The sequence below is a fragment of the Nakaseomyces bracarensis genome (assembly GCF_045282275.1).
Source record: "Nakaseomyces bracarensis strain CBM3 chromosome Unknown Scaff1_0, whole genome shotgun sequence".
Classification (NCBI taxonomy): Eukaryota; Fungi; Ascomycota; class Saccharomycetes; order Saccharomycetales; family Saccharomycetaceae; genus Nakaseomyces; species Nakaseomyces bracarensis.
Genome location: NW_027263960.1, coordinates 271,004 through 286,768, shown reverse-complemented (window position 1 = coordinate 286,768; position 15,765 = coordinate 271,004). Strand labels below are relative to the sequence as shown.

The window sequence follows — 15,765 nt, the reverse complement described above, 5'->3', positions numbered from 1 at the left end:
CCTTGTCTTGAAAGTCGAGAAAAGTTAAGCCGTATAATGATGTTCCTTTCTATTCTTTTCTTTTAATATAGGAGATTGCTTTTTTTTTAAGCTGTGAATATAGCATGATCTATCACAACTTTAAGGTCGGTTTATGTTTTGTTTTTAATTTCAATGATCCACGGATGCTTGAAACCTGTTTTTTCTTCCAAAAATTGATAGATAGACAGAATTTCGTGGAACCCAATTAGAAAAAGAAAACAAGTAAAAATTGCCTTTTCATTACTAAAATATATCAATAGAATGGTTGCTTTTGGGTTTTCGGGTTTTATTAAAATCTATGTCTAGGATGCTCAAAATAGTATTGTATTCTACTCCTTTCTATGCCATATGGAGATGTCTTTTCTACCTCCCTACCTCAAGAACTACTAGTGGGGTAGGGGATTTACTATTTATTATGGTATAATTGACATGTTTCTATCGGATACTATATGCTATTAAAAATAAGATAAAAGAATAGTTTATGCTGGATTACTTTTTTTTTTTTGTGTTGCTAGTAAAAATCAAAATCCCTCAAATATTTGCCTGTTTAATAACAATTGTTTTTTTGCTGAATATTCTTAGATAAAGTACACCAAAGCATACCAACATTGGGTCATGCTTAAACTGCCTGATTATGAGAGCTATTCTTATTTCTCTTACACCAGCATTATGGTGTAGGGTTTGTCATCACAACTTTGCCCCTTCCAGAATAAAACGTTGGTCATTACTTCTAATATTGTCTAGTAATGATGTTCCTTGTTACAGCCAATAAATAATGGCAATTATTATTTCCTTATGAATTGCTTTTTTAGTGAATAACTTGAGAGTCCTGTAGCTGTCATAGAATATATGACTTAAATGCTTTACAAGAACAGTATTTCCTAGTCTACTTGATATATTTTGAATTTAGCTCTTATGTTTAGGAGCTGTTCTAGAATTTCTGGTACTATATAGGATGAAACTTTAGTGAGCTGACTATCATAGAGAAGAATATGACACTAAGTACTTCTCATGCTGCTTTCTATATACTATCAGGTGAGCACTTGTTAATACGAAATTCATCATTTAAAACAGAGATACAGAAATGAATATCTTTTAACAAATCTAATTTGATCTGATTTAATTGAATAGCTGATAATTCTGAACTTATCGTGGTCTTCTTGGTTTACACCAAGGGTAATTTGAAGTAAACACTAAGCAGAAAAATTAAAACTGAAAAAGAGCTAAGAAAAAAGTGGCACCATTGGTCAGTTACGTAAACATCCCATATGCAATCGCCATTGACGTTTTCTTGAACTGTATTGTTATATATCGGAATGTCTTACTGCTGTTGTTGTGTAGTGATTCCCAGATAAAGCACAAAATGCAGAATTAATAAACTAAACGTAAAAAATAATTTTCAAAATAAAAGAAAAAGAAATATGATATATTTAAAAGTAACGATATTTTAATGCTAGCTTTTATTGTTATACGTTTACATGTCATGTGATTAATATAAGAATAGTAAAAGTAATAAGAGAGCTGTAAACCAACTCGTCTTCACAATAACAGTAGTGTCTTTTATTATTTTATGTGCAAGGTATATGCAACCTTTATATATGCGACTAGAAACGTCTATTTGTAGTTCAAAACAAGACATTACAATGACTTTGAGCTGAATGGTAGAATCCTATTTTTATGGCGAGAATAAATCAATAAATGGACTTGTACAGAGTCTTTCGGTTCTATTTTTTACTTATGTATAAGCATCTTTATTTTTTTCTTTCATAACTGTTCATCTTTGATCACATCAATCAGCCAGTCCAAACCTTCAGTGATACCCTCACCTTTAATAGCGCTGGATGCAACAATTGACCAGCTTCTGTCCTTCAATTCTACCAAGTTGAGCTCCTTCGACACCTCGCTGGCACTCAGAGCACCAGGCTGATCCTGTTTATTCGCAAACACCAATAGCGCAGCGTCCTGCAGCTCCTCCTCTTGCAACATCAAATGTAGTTCTTTAGAAGCCGTGGCCATACGGTCCTTATCAGTAGAATCCACCACAAATATCACAGCAGCAGTGTCCGCATAGTAACACCGCCAGTACGGCCTGATACTCGTCTGACCACCCAAATCCCACACATTCAACTTCAAATTCTTGTACGTCAACGTCTCAACATTGAACCCAATCGTAGGCTTCGTGGTAACAACCTCACCAATCTGTAACCGGTACAATATAGTGGTCTTACCAGCACCATCAAGCCCCAGAATCAGTATACGCAACTCCTTGTTGATCCCCCACAGCCTGTCAAACATTGAACTAAAAAAATTCCCCATCTTCTGTATTTCACGTATATCTGCCAGTATACAGCTAATCTCCTGTCTACCCAGTTCAGTAAGCCTCTCTCTCTAACACTTGCTACTTAATCCTTATATTGATATGTACAATTGCTTTGGCACTGAATTTTTTTTTTTTTGCTTGTTTTTCCAAATTCGTCTCTCGCCACGTCGGATTAAAATCGAGTACTCAAAAGAAATTGCAATTAAACACTAAATTGTATTGTAATTGCAGTAAGACGATTGCATTTACTTCATCAGTTACAGCAATATATCGACTTTAGACTTCTTTCGAGGCGATTTCTATGTCTCTAGAGCAAGTTAGAGCAGTAAGTATGCTAGACTATACGTTATTATACTCGTTGTGATCCTCTCAACGAGCTGGAGACGGATATATCACCCCCATACACTAATTACGTACAGTTAACAAACCTACTGTATCCTTGGCACTCTTTGTTTTTCCTCTTCTCGCGCTTCCGTATCGTTATATACGTATCGTTATGTACGTCAGCCAGTAATATAAATTTTGTGTTAAGGCCATCTGGTATATTATAGTTATAGTAATAATTATATTACTCAGGACTGCTGAAGCAAGACAAGAAACCAGAAGATAAAGGTTTTATTACCACTTAATAGTAAATGAGGTTGCTTACGAGACGGTTGCTGAGAGATTGGAAGCATTATAGCAGGGTGCGGCCTTGTGGCGGACGGTACCTGCTGCGACCACAGGACTCTAACATGCATGTGTGGCACCTGGTACTGCGGTTAGACGAGGAAGGGCCCTTAGCCCAAGAGGAGGTGTATGCGCTGTTGTATTTGAAGGTTTCCGGGGACGATAGCTGTGTTATAGTGTTGAAATGTATGACCCCGAACGGAGTATTCCCTCTGCATAGGAACGTGTCCTTGACACACTTACAACAGCTGTTGGCGCAGGAGCACGGGTTTATAAGACTTGTGGAGCACATATGGACGATGGTCTTCGCGAGGGAGTCCGTGCGGTGCGGCGGGAGGCTGTGTTATGCTTGGAACAGAGTGATGTGTAGGGACTTTCTGAGAGTGTTTCCGGAGTTGCATGGAAGTCTACAGGATGGTGATTACCAGTTGGTGAAGAGCTATGCTGCTCGTAATGGTGCTGGCAGTACGGGGTCTATTGCGCAGAACCTAGAATATACTGGTACCAAGAGTTACTTCGGATCAGAGACACTACCTTCCATGGCTTGCAATAACACGCTAGCTTGTGATAATGTTTACAAACATCCTATGTTGGAAGATACTCCAGAGTCAGATTGTTCCAAGAAGCGGAAGCTGTAACATCTACCATCTCTACCAAACTGAAAATCCAGTTTATTTATTTTTTGTTGTTTATTTTGCATTCCCATTTGAATTTCCTGCATGTTAATATTATAGTCATCATATTTCATCATATTTCATCATATTTCATCATATTTCATCATATATCATATTATACTTCATCATATTTGGTTTTATCCACAATTAATGGCATTTTACATTCCGCCAATAAATCATATAGTTATCACAATAAATAAGTTTTGTTAATATCTAATTATAGTAAAATTAAGTACTAAAAAATATTTATACCTATTTATCAGCTCTCAAATAAGTAAATTCCTCTATAAATACATAAGCAACATGGGCTAACACATCATTTTTGGGAGTGCTGTAGGATAGTTTTAATCATCTCATTACCGATTTGGTTAGCCTCTGGTAACATAGGCTCGAAGAACTTTTGCACAGTTTCAAATTGCCTCTTATATAAGTCAAAGTTCCCGAAAGTAACAATGGAACTCCACTCTCTTGCTGCTACGACGAATTCCAAGTCGTCCCTTCTGAAAGAATGGTCATCAATAGCAGCATCAATGGTCTTCTCCAACAAACCAGGTCTTAAAAATAGAAACTCAGAAACACCTAAAAATATTCTGAATAGTGGTGTAGAGCAAATCATGTGGTCATAAGGGTTGATACCAAGTTTGTGCCATGAGTCGACGATCGCAAGTAGGGATAAGTGGGAGTTTGGTAACGAGGGCTCTCCTTCACTATCCTGCGAGGCTGCTTCCTTAGACAGCGAGTATTTTTCAAAAATTGTATCATCTAGTAACAACAACCCTTTGTGGTTCCCAAATACAAATTTCTTGGCGTTCATCAACCTCTCTGTTAGTTCATCCTTCTTCTTATCTAAAAACAGTGTAAATAGCTCTGTGGCACTAGTGGCATACTGTAGAATTTGATTATGGGCCATTGGGTTAGTCAAGGCTAAACCAGCATAGACGTGCCATTTATTCGAGTAGATACGTAGCGAGATATTCACCTTGACGTTTTCCAGGCCACCAAACCACTTATTGACACCTAATGTCCATGGGTAAACCTTTAAGTTGGCCCATGCACGACCCATACTCAAGAACGCAGCATGAGTCACGGCTTGTGTGTCCGCAGTAATACGATCATGCTCCTCATAGGTCAAGTAGACCTGTTTACTCTTTAGACATGCCACTATTGCCTCCACAAACTTCAAAGACTCGCCGGAACTACTTCTATGATCAATCAGCACCAACGGCTGACCCTCACTGTTGACCTTTGGACCATGCAGCGAGTGTAGCGAGATGATATCCACATCAGCAGGCAGGTGTTTCTCAAATGCCTGGATTTCAGGCGTCTTACAACTCGTTTGTCCACCGACAATGGCTCCTACTTTAGTAGATGGCCCGTACAATCCTACCAAACGCTCGATATTCTCGGCTTCCACACTGTAAATGATATAGTCACTGACCCTGGAGACATAGTGACCGTTCTTGACCACATCAAACTTCCACCGTTGCTGTTCTCGACGCTCCAGCAGCGTGTCATACTGCTCCTCCCTGTCACAAGCCACCACTTTCCATCCAGCAGCAGAGAATTTGGTGGCATAGAGCATACCCATGTCACCCAAACCAATGATACCGATGGTACGCTCCTTCCATTGCTCAATAGACTCCGTCATCTCGAATATACCACTACTGTTCTTTGAGCTGAATTGCCCATTGAAGTATTCCTCGTGATAAATTCGAGCTTGGGCTCGGCTTTATAGCACTTACGACTATATAAGCAAAGCTAGAGGAACAACGATGTATGATATGAATTTTTCGATATAGTATTTTAGAAACGTTACGTAGCTATATAATTTCTCATTGCTTGAATATCAGCACTTCAATCCCGGTGATTGTGCGTTTCTTGAGCTCAGAGTCTGAATCGGAGTCTGAGTCTGAGTCTGAATCAGAGGCTGTATCCGCAGTTGTTGCTATAAATGTAGCATTCGAGGAGTTATTCGAGGAGCTAGATGTAGTATGAGTACTAGAAGACGTGGATTCGGTTGTAGTTACTCTGTCCAGGACGTCTACGGTGGTGGTGCGCACTTGCACACGCAACATCCGCTCTTGGAAGTGGCACGCCACAGCCAGCGTGCGCCGAACAGCCTTACCCATACCCATCACCGTCACGTACTGCGGACACACCGTCAGCATCTTGTCGACCTTCTTGACAGCACTCATGAATGGCGTGCTGCTCTTCACATACATAGTCGACTTGATCCGGCGGTGCGAGAGCACCTTAATGGTCGGCAGCCTCTTCTTGGTCACAGATTTACCCATTTGTACTACTGAAGTTGGTGGTTCTGCTTATATACAAAGTCTTGTCCACCTTGGTCGTTGCGATGAGCTTTGAAATTTTTCAAATTTTTCATTTTTTTCACTTTGCGATGAGCTCTTCCCTATTTTAAAACAAAGGGCCCCAACGGACTACTCGATAGTGGGAGGGATAAAGGCCCATAACAGAGCATTACGCTGCCTTTACACCGTTGATTTGCTGCTATAGACTCTTATATTATTAGCTGCTTCTTTTTCTGGTGTTGAAAGCTGCTGATTTGAAGGATTTAAGCTGTTTCGGAGTTTATTTGGAGTTCCCGTAACATATAATAGCTAAATACTAATAAACTACAGCGCGATGTACCATGCTAAGTTTATTAATAGCCATGGCCAGAAGCCGTCCTTGACGCTTGTCACGCCCTCGATGCTTTCTATGACGTTGGCGAAGGTGTACCCGCTGCTAGTCATCGTGGATGCTGCGTTGGACAACCTTATGTGGATATGTGAGGACCGGTGCCTGCCCTTCCTGTATGTGGTGATGATATATCTCTCTACCAATATGTTTTCGTGGTCGTGGGAGGACCCCGTGCTGGGGTCTCAAGTAACCAACGTGATGTTGCTGTGGGTGGAGGTGTTGAGCAGTGCCTTCCTGTTCTTTGCGACGTCGTACTTCATCTCGTCGGTATACTACAGCATGAGCTCGTCTGAACCCCCCACTGTGGACGACATTATTATCAACCTGGAGTCTCTGCTGGACAAGCTGGAGACTCTGCGGAATGAGATTATGTTCAGGCGGTGGTTCAAGACCCCCGTGTCCAAGTACTCCATGCTTAGGATATTTGCCAGGCTTGCGCTGGTCCTCACTCCACTGCACTATGTGATGATGAGGGTTATCTCAGTTCAGATGTACACCAGAGCACTGGTACTGTTTGCGCTGTTTTATCATTCCGACTGGGTTCAGGTGACTCTCAGGCTCTGTTGGAGACTACTCTTTGTTAGAACCTTGTACTTCAAGATATTCACATATATCTTTGGAGAAGAATATACGATTTTCGGTTTCAATGCCAAGTTTGCCCTAAGAACGCTAACTACAGAACAAATGGTCAAATTAACCCCAAACGTCCAAATACAGGTACCACTCCCCATTGCCACACTAAAGAAAATGAACGAGAGTAACCTATTAGAGCTCTTCTTGTTAAGATTTGTAGCTGCAAAGTCTAATGATATTATCAGCATGGATTCAGAGAACAAGGATACTAAAATTTCAGAATTTGATATAACTGGGTCTGGCGATAAGATAAACTCTGTGGTGAACAAATCTGATAATGCAGTCATTGTCATAAAGGAGATTTATGTATTCGAAAACCAGCGGAAGTGGAAGTACGAAGGCTGGCAACCAAAACTTCTACCATATGAAAGAAAAATGTACACAACTAACTGTAATAATAAGTTCTTAGACCCAAGTGCATATTCTGTGCCCTCTATTGTAGAGGTAGAGAAAGAGCTTCCTACAGGCTGGTCCTGGGTTGAGAAGAATTGGGAGAAGTCCTCCTGGGTTTACTCCGACACAGATTGGAATATAACTGGAACAAGAGACTCCTTAGAAGGGTACACTCGTTCCAGAGTATGGAAGAGGAAGATATTCAAACTTTAATTTACCAAAACTACCTATTAAATTAAAATTATATATTCATTGGCATCTAATATGGTCTTTATTAAATATAATATATACTATGTAAATGTAACTCGCTCCTTAAATTAGTTTTGATTGTGAAGTCATGCTTCCAATATGTATATCCCGCATAACCAGGAATCCTTATTCAGTTCACGAAACTTCATAAATTATCACTAGTCTATATTGAAATTTATCTAAAATTATAAAATATATAAAAATGTTTTAATTACGTGAAAGTAGCAGACGATTGCATACACAAAGATATATTTGCAACGTTGAAATCATTAATACGTGATGATACTAGGAAGAAAAAATTGATGAATCACCTTACCTGAGCAAATATAACCAAAGTGTGTAGAAATATAAAAGTTAGTTTACAAATACATTGAAAGGATATGCACATTAAATAGTTTAATCTAGATCCATTTGAGCATCGCCATCAGACTTCTCCTCCTTCTTTTCAACATCAGCAGATCTTTGAGCAGCTAGTTTTTCACTTAGAGCAGCCAAGTTAGCAGCTTCTTGCTTAGCTCTCAAAGCTTGCTTCTTTTCTTCTTCCTTAGCTAGATATCTACCTCTGATAACGTTACCGATAGCAGCCAATTCTTCGTACTTGGCAATGTACTTAGCCTTGATAGAGTCGAAACCGTCATCGTATAACCATTCTTCAGCCTTAGCAAGCATATCTCTCAACTTGGTCTTTTCAGCGTCAGAAGCGAAGTCAGCGTATTCTTCGTCCAACTTACCACGCAAGGTGTAGATGTACTCTTCTAGAGCATTCTTACGGTCTTCAGTTTCAGCAACTAGCTTATCCTTAGCGGTCATTTCGTTCTCCTTCTCGATTAGAGTGTTCAACTTGTCAGCAGCCAAAGTGAATGTGTGTTCAGTGATAACTAGGTCATCCTTCTTGACAGTCTTGGTGACTTCCTTAACTTCTGGGATAGCGTCTTCTGGAGCGTCATCTGGTAGAGGAACTTCCTCCTTGACGACAATGTCTTCCAAAGAGTAAGCTTCTTCGATGATGTGCAAACCGGATGGGTCACATCTTAGCTTCAACTTAACTGGAACGGAAGTTTCACCTTCTGGAACTTGGACACCAGTGATTTCCCACTTAGCAATTTCGGCTGGGACGTGAGCTGGCAATTCTTTTTCGTTGGTGAATCTGGCTTCCATAGAGAAGTCACCAGTACGGTGTAGAGTGATCAACTTGGTGGATGGGAAAGTAGAGTTGGCTGGGAATACTTCCAAGTGGTCTTCATCTTCAACTTGCTTGTCCCAGCTGTAAGAGACAGAGTATGAGTGAATGTCTTCGAACTTGAATGGTCTAACTCTCAAGGTTGGGGAGTGGATGGCACAGATGAAAGCAGCACCCTTAGCAATAGCTTCGTCTTGGTTCAAGGTGGTGGACAATGGCTTACCGAAGGCCTCAGAGATGGAGTTCTTCAAAGTTGGGATACGGGTGGTACCACCGATTAGTTCGACGAAGTCAACGTCTTCCTTGGTCAAGTTAGCTTGGGCCAAGGCTCTGGTGACTGGGTCAGTGACACGGTCCAACAATGGTCTAACTAATTCTTCCAATTCCTCACGGGAAAGTTGGGAAGAGGCGTCAACATCGTTCATGACGTTTTCAACACTGATTGGGGCGGCGGTGTTGGCGGACAAGACCTTCTTTAATCTTTCAGCAGAGATCAAGACTCTGTTGTAGGCCTTTGGATTTTCTCTAATATCGATCTTGTACTTGGTCTTGAACTCATCGGCGAAGTGTTCAGTGATGGCACGGTCGAAGTCTCTACCACCGAAGTGCTTGTCGTAAGCGGTACCCAAAACCTTCAATTCACCCTTCTTGAAAGCCATGATGGAACAAGTGTAAGTAGAGTGACCAATGTCGACAAGAGCAACGATTCTTGGCTTCTCTTCGGCACTTGGCAAGTCGGTCTTGAAGACACCGTAGGAGACACCGGCAGCGGTGATATCGTTAACGATTCTGACTGGGTTCAAACCAGCAATTCTGGCAGCGTCAGCAGCAGCGTAACGTTGCTCCTCGTTGTACCAGGCTGGGACAGCGATACAGACATCAGTGATGGTGGCCTTGGTCTCGGTCTCAACAGTTTGCTTGACCTTGTTGATGTACATAGCGTTCAACTGGGTAGCAGAGAAGGTAACACCCTCACCGGCAAATCTAACCTCAGTACCAATCTTACCGTCATCAAGCTTGACCAACTTAGAGGTGAAGAACTTGGATTCCTCCTTGAAGTCTGGGTGCTCGTAGTCCAAACCCAGGATTCTCTTCAAGTTACCAACGGTGTTCTTAACATTGGAGGTCTGCTTGGTCTTAGCACCCTCACCCAAGTATCTGTTCTTAGGACCGAAACCAACCATAGTTGGCGTAGAACGGTTGGAAACCTCGTTGACTACAATGTCAATACCTCTGTTTCTGGCAACAGCCAAGACAGAGTTGTCATTACCTAAATCTAAACCAAATGGAGTACTCATAGCTATTCAATTACTCTTTGTTTAACTGCGATATCACTGATTGAACCGTTTAAACCCACAGACAACACAATATCACAATACTCACTTATATACTAATACTACATTAAATTGGAAGTTTCGAGGTGATTCGATGAGCTTCGAGGCGATGCGCACTGAAAAAAAAAAATTTTCAACATCGTCAGCGGTGATACAACTATTTGATGATATAAACCACGTGACACAAGTGATATCTATGTTATATTTGTAATTATATTAGTAATAAATATAAATATATATATTTTATGTACGATCTTAGCTGGCTTCTGTGAGGATCATTACTAGTGTCTGCCAGCCTGGGGATGCGGAGAGCTTGTATAAGGGTTCTTGGTAATCTGTAGTGGTGGCACCGGCAACCAGCAAGGCCCATTCCTCTGCGCTCAGTATCTGTAGGGAGTGTATGTAGACCAGTAGGTGGAAGTTTGCGAGCTTGTCGTGGAGGTCGTTGAAGTTTCCGTTCGTGGCGGCGGAGTACAGGTAGCGTTTCAGCTCGTGGTAGTCCTGGGAGTAGCCCATGGCCTGTCTGTTGCTCCAGGGGAATCCCGTGGTGCTCTTGAAGATCTTCTTGTCCTGTGCGTCCTCCTTTGGGAACCCGTGGGTCAGAGACACGATCAGGTAGTCCACTGGGAACGCTGGTTTGGCGTTCTCCTTGATCGTTAGGCCGTACTCGTTCTTCTTCATGTAGAATATCTCTGGTACGTACCTGTCGTTAGTGGTCTCGTTAATGTAAGCCATGGAAGGGTGTGTGGAGCCGCCAATCATGTCTGCAGCAACCAGTGCTTCAGCATCGATGGATACCTGGTAACACGAGATGTCAATCTCGCTCTGTAGGTTACCAGAGACAACACATGTGACAAACTTCGAGGAGAAGATGCCTTGTTCACTGAACTTGCTGACGTTAGGGTGCCTGGATTGGTGTTTTGCAGCCATGATCGTCTCCAAAGAGCTCAAGAAGAAAGAATCCTTGTGTCTCTTGCATAGCACTGTACCGTCTCCATTCCCAGCATCAGTCAAGTCCGAAAAGATCAAGCCAACCCTCAGTAGCCCCATCTCGCTCGCCAACTGGTCCACTTGGGCCATCTCCTGTGTGACTTGCTCCATGTCCATGGTGAGCCCATCTGGTTCGTCATGTTGTGGAGGCTCGTAGATAGCGTGGACGCTAGCCTTGATCCCCAATGGCGTCGCCTCATACTCTTCGTACTTACCATAGAGGTATGCGAACCGTTGCGTACCGCTTGCTCTCCAAAACTCAATAAACTGGTTGATCAGCTCGCTGTTCTGAAACTCCACATGGTCTACCATACGGAACTCCTGCTGCTGCAAAGTGATGGCGGAGGGCTGGCACTTCGAGCAGATACCCTTGGGCCATGGTTCATGGCCGTTGCGGCAGTGCCTATCGATCCTGAAGTCAGGCTGAGAGAGCGGCGCAATGTACGAGCTCCCGCTTGAGCTCTTGTTCGTGTGTTCATTCAGCTTCTTCAAGTACGAGTGGAACGAGATGTGCTTGATGTTGTTCTCGTTGTGGTAGCCCGCATCCCAGGGGGGCAACGGCGAACAGTACTCACACATCCCCTTGTCACCGTGCTTACAGAGGTTCGTACGACTCCTAGGAATCAAACCCTCGACCTTCTCAAGAGTCTTATCAACATCAAGCTCTTGCATACTACCTTTAATCTGGACACTCTGTCCAGAACCACTAGCGTTGACACCGCCACTGGCGGTGTCAACGCTAGTGGCGGTATCCTTGGCCTCCGTATAATGCACATACACAATATCACCGTGCTTGTAAAGCGTACCAACATCCTGGCCCACAATTGACCCGCAATCAACCTTGTCCTGGCCGTTGGCCTCCCGCCCAACGGCCATACCCTCAGCAGAGACACCTGCCTCCCGCAGCACAGCCTCCAGCCGGGCCAAAACATCCCCAAAACGCTCCCCAGCCTCACAGCTCACACGGTGCATCCCAACGGGACTCCTAAATCTTATAATCATCTTCTTTCTCCTTGTAAAAACGCTCTCTTACTTCGAACCTGTACCTTCTGAGTGCTTGTTGGTTGTAAATTCGCTCTACGCTCAGAGAGATGGGCCTTTATATAGCAACCAGATGACCAGAGGAGACACAACACAGAGAAACTGATAAACCATTATATGTACACTATAGATGTGCTGGCGCCTGTTGGGCTGTGAGAAGTGGCGGGGTGGAGGGGCGTGTATAGTTGGAATTGTGTCACGTGACACTAACCTTCCTAAGGGGGGCTGTATCGCAGCGTACAGCCCAAATACCGCTATAGAGTGTATATATGAGAACTAGCAAGGTTATTGACGGTCCTCTTTCCTTTGCTCTATGCGAAGCAAGTCTAATGGCCTTCTTACCGCTATCGCTAAGCAGTTGACCAACGTGAAGAACCGTTCAAAAGCAACGAAAAGCAAAAATCGTAATCGAATCCCAATTATAAGAGATAGCCTGACCTGTACTGCTCCCGACTTCATCACTCTCTCCCAGCTAAAGCAAGACACATAACAAAATGGACGACGGGTTCAATGCCACTGAGCAATTCAACCAGACCTATGAAGGACACGAGGACTATGAGTTCAATAGCAATGGCACGTATAACAATGACACGTATAACAATGGCACATATAACAACGGTACGTTCTTTGAGGAGCCCCGGGTTGAGACGAAGGCTGTTTCCGTGTACACGCCGCTGCTCTATGTGACGATTCTGGTGGTATCGCTGTTTATCTTTGCCTCTCAGTACCGTAAGAGCAAGATCAGGAAGATCAGCTCTCTGCCATCTATCTTTGATGAGTCCGATGCCAAGGACCTGTACATCGAGCTCTTGTCGCTGAGCTCTGAGCAGAAGGTCCATGAGAAGGTGCTGAAGGCTGGGCTGTTGAACCGTGGTGCTGAGGCGATCAGAAGGTCGTTGAAGCTGAAGGAACTGGCTCCTCAGGTTGAGATTCTGTACAAGAACGGCTCCATCGGCGACGATTACTGGCAACGTTACCAAACGGAGGTCAAACTGGTTGACGTGGAGTTCAAGGAGTGTATACAGGAGGCCGAGAGGTTGCAACCGGGCTGGGTTCCAAACTATGTCCCATTGGCACGTGAAATATGTCTGAACCAAGCACTGACTAGACGTTACCAGGCTATTGCCAAACGTAGAGAGGTCTGTGTCGAAGAATGGGGGCTAAAGCTTGATAAAGACGGCAAATTAGTTAGCTCTAAGTAATTCTAATCACTTGTATACAACACAACAAAGATAAAAAAATATATTTGCATTGAATACAACAAGATAAAGATATAGAATACAAAACCATAAGTGTTTTTGATTCTTTAATTATTATTTGATTCGTTAATTATTTATAAATGCTTTTAAATGTGAAAAGAAAGACGGTATATAACTATATGGACAGAATGCTAGTTTTTCTTCTTCTTGGTAACAACTTGGAACTCCCAGTCGTCGTCATCGTTGCCAATGTACAGCTTGATGGCCTCGTTCCAGTCAAGTGGGTCGTTTTGAGTTTCACATTCAGTACGTCTCTTGATGAACTCTTTGGCGAATCTACGACCATCCATGACATCACTGCTCGAATAAATAGTTTCTGCGACAATCATTTCAGACTCTACATCAGCAGGCATACTGAGCAACAACTCTACCACGTTGGCCTTAGAGAGACCAGAGTTCAATTTCATATTTTTCTTACACCAGGTCAAGAATTCTTCTTTACTAGTGGTTGTAACCGTGGAATTAGTATTCTTCATCCTAGGGTTAGTCTGAGGTGTACCGATAGTCTTAGCAACAGGTGTTGAGCTTACAGAACGCAATTTGGCAGGATCAATGGTGTTCTTGCTAGTTTGGTTCTTGAGGACAGGTTTAGAGGTCATATTCTTAGCGGCTATTTTAGTCCAGGCAGTACTGTTTGAGGTTGAACTAACAGACTCATTTACAGTCACGTTTTCGGTTGGCGCCAGTGGTTTTGTAGATGTAGCAGATTCTTGAGCCTCTACAGCTTGAGTATCGATAGTGGCTTCGGCATTATTGTTTGGTGACCTTTTATCATTATGTTGTTCATCCTTAAAGACAAATTTTTTACCCTTGGATGCCTTTACAATTTCAGAATCTTGACCACTATTGAGCAATGACGGTAGTTCGGTACTAGCCATTTTTTGAGTCTGGACCTTAGGAGACTCAGTATTGGTCTTCTTGTCAACTTCTAGCTTTTCAGCTAGGTTCATCAATGGATTGGTAATATGGTTTGGAATTGGATTAACAATTTCAGTTTCTGGTTCAGTAGGTTGAGGGTTGTTCAACAGCGAATCAAAAGTGTTAAATGGATCCTGGCTACTTTGCGTTTGGATCACGAGCTCACTAAGAGTGAAAAATTTGTTACACATAGACAACAAGGAAGTATTAAGTGACTGAGCGTCATTCACACGATAGATTGTAAGACTAGGTTGGAAATAACCTTGCAAATACCAGTTAGTCATGTCGGAGGAAGAAAATGGGCCTTGGACATTACCTTGGACATCAATATATTTCCACAGCGGTTGTGCAATGAATGAGTTTACAAAACCGTAAGTCTCCGCAGCAATTGTGGACTTTCCAACAGGTGTGGTCAATGTTTGAAATGAGGATACTGGTGTGTTGGAACCATACATACCCGTACTTCCGTACAAACTATTATATGTATTATTGATATTCGATTCATTCTGCGCCACAGACTTGTCATTGGTCAATGGATCAGAGTAGGATACAGGATTAGATGAAGTAACGAAAGAATTAAAGGGAGAAGTAGAGCCATTTTGAGAGCTCAAGTTCGTTTCAACACCACTATTAATTCCCAACGATTCCAACAGAGAAGACGACCGACTCAATGGTGTAGCAACATTGCCGGCTTTGTCCCTGTTGTCCTGTACATGCAAGTTCTGGAATTGACCATTGATTGTGTTCAACAACGTCTGAGTTTGGATATATTTCTGTGAAGATGAATAATCCATCCTCAATTCAATTTGTTGTTGTTTTTGCCTCTTTAGTAACCAATTAAAAGGGAAAGGACAGAAAGTACCAGGGTATATCCTTCTATTATCAACTCCAGAAGATTAATAAGTTATATTCTAGCTTTGAGCCTTTTAACAACAACTATTTTGACATCATTTTGCAGGACATATGAAAAAAAATTTTTTTTTTTTTCATATTGAAATTTCTTCGACCTCATCGCAAGAACAAAAAAAGAAAAGCTCTGTGGAAAAATATTTGTCTTAATATGCTAGTTGATTTGTTAGCTAGTTGATATGCAACATTTAGTTTATTTTTCGTAATACTTTTTTTCTATTTCGAGTTGCAGCGATTTACTTACCTACATCCTTTCGCTTTCCCTATATATTTATAGTTTATACCAGTAGCACAGCCACAGCCCTAATATTCTACTTCTTTTGCTTGGGTCCATACCATTGACAATTATACAATACTTATAACAAAAAAGAGAGTGAAGAAAAGGTAAAGCCTTTGAATGATTACCAGAAGATAAATCATCTAATTTTTTGTTCCTATAATATCATTAATATCTCATCTTATTATTTTTTAT

At 42.0% G+C, this 15,765-nt stretch overlaps 9 protein-coding genes across 9 annotated transcripts; 3 read left to right on the top strand and 6 right to left on the bottom strand.

The window, feature by feature from the left end:
• Window positions 1–1,785: 1,785 nt before the first annotated feature.
• Window positions 1,786–2,337, bottom strand: ARL1 (Arf family GTPase ARL1; the record flags this gene model as incomplete). The annotated part of the gene is made up of 1 exon (XM_071050267.1): window positions 1,786–2,337. The coding sequence occupies one exon, from the start codon at window positions 2,335–2,337 to the stop codon at window positions 1,786–1,788; it is 552 nt and encodes a 183-aa protein (XP_070908859.1).
• A 639-nt stretch (window positions 2,338–2,976) lies between these two features.
• On the top strand, window positions 2,977–3,648 carry UBS1 (Ubs1p; the record flags this gene model as incomplete). The annotated part of the gene is made up of 1 exon (XM_071050266.1): window positions 2,977–3,648. One exon carries the CDS (start codon window positions 2,977–2,979, stop codon window positions 3,646–3,648), a length of 672 nt encoding a protein of 223 aa, XP_070908858.1.
• Window positions 3,649–4,000: 352 nt separating this feature from the next.
• TYR1 (prephenate dehydrogenase (NADP(+))) lies at window positions 4,001–5,332 on the bottom strand (the record flags this gene model as incomplete). Its single annotated transcript, XM_071050265.1, has 1 exon — window positions 4,001–5,332. The coding sequence occupies one exon, from the start codon at window positions 5,330–5,332 to the stop codon at window positions 4,001–4,003; it is 1,332 nt and encodes a 443-aa protein (XP_070908857.1).
• A 184-nt stretch (window positions 5,333–5,516) lies between these two features.
• On the bottom strand, window positions 5,517–5,978 carry POP7 (ribonuclease P/MRP protein subunit POP7; the record flags this gene model as incomplete). Its single annotated transcript, XM_071050264.1, has 1 exon — window positions 5,517–5,978. One exon carries the CDS (start codon window positions 5,976–5,978, stop codon window positions 5,517–5,519), a length of 462 nt encoding a protein of 153 aa, XP_070908856.1.
• A 352-nt stretch (window positions 5,979–6,330) lies between these two features.
• On the top strand, window positions 6,331–7,626 carry PEX32 (Pex32p; the record flags this gene model as incomplete). Its single annotated transcript, XM_071050263.1, has 1 exon — window positions 6,331–7,626. The coding sequence occupies one exon, from the start codon at window positions 6,331–6,333 to the stop codon at window positions 7,624–7,626; it is 1,296 nt and encodes a 431-aa protein (XP_070908855.1).
• A 432-nt stretch (window positions 7,627–8,058) lies between these two features.
• SSE2 (adenyl-nucleotide exchange factor SSE2) lies at window positions 8,059–10,140 on the bottom strand (the record flags this gene model as incomplete). The annotated part of the gene is made up of 1 exon (XM_071050262.1): window positions 8,059–10,140. The coding sequence occupies one exon, from the start codon at window positions 10,138–10,140 to the stop codon at window positions 8,059–8,061; it is 2,082 nt and encodes a 693-aa protein (XP_070908854.1).
• A 291-nt stretch (window positions 10,141–10,431) lies between these two features.
• Window positions 10,432–12,168, bottom strand: NPL4 (nuclear protein localization protein 4; the record flags this gene model as incomplete). Its single annotated transcript, XM_071050261.1, has 1 exon — window positions 10,432–12,168. One exon carries the CDS (start codon window positions 12,166–12,168, stop codon window positions 10,432–10,434), a length of 1,737 nt encoding a protein of 578 aa, XP_070908853.1.
• Window positions 12,169–12,701: 533 nt separating this feature from the next.
• On the top strand, window positions 12,702–13,409 carry SEC66 (Sec63 complex subunit SEC66; the record flags this gene model as incomplete). The annotated part of the gene is made up of 1 exon (XM_071050260.1): window positions 12,702–13,409. One exon carries the CDS (start codon window positions 12,702–12,704, stop codon window positions 13,407–13,409), a length of 708 nt encoding a protein of 235 aa, XP_070908852.1.
• Window positions 13,410–13,597: 188 nt separating this feature from the next.
• Window positions 13,598–15,178, bottom strand: SMY2 (Smy2p; the record flags this gene model as incomplete). Its single annotated transcript, XM_071050259.1, has 1 exon — window positions 13,598–15,178. One exon carries the CDS (start codon window positions 15,176–15,178, stop codon window positions 13,598–13,600), a length of 1,581 nt encoding a protein of 526 aa, XP_070908851.1.
• Between the last annotated feature and the right edge of the window lie 587 nt (window positions 15,179–15,765).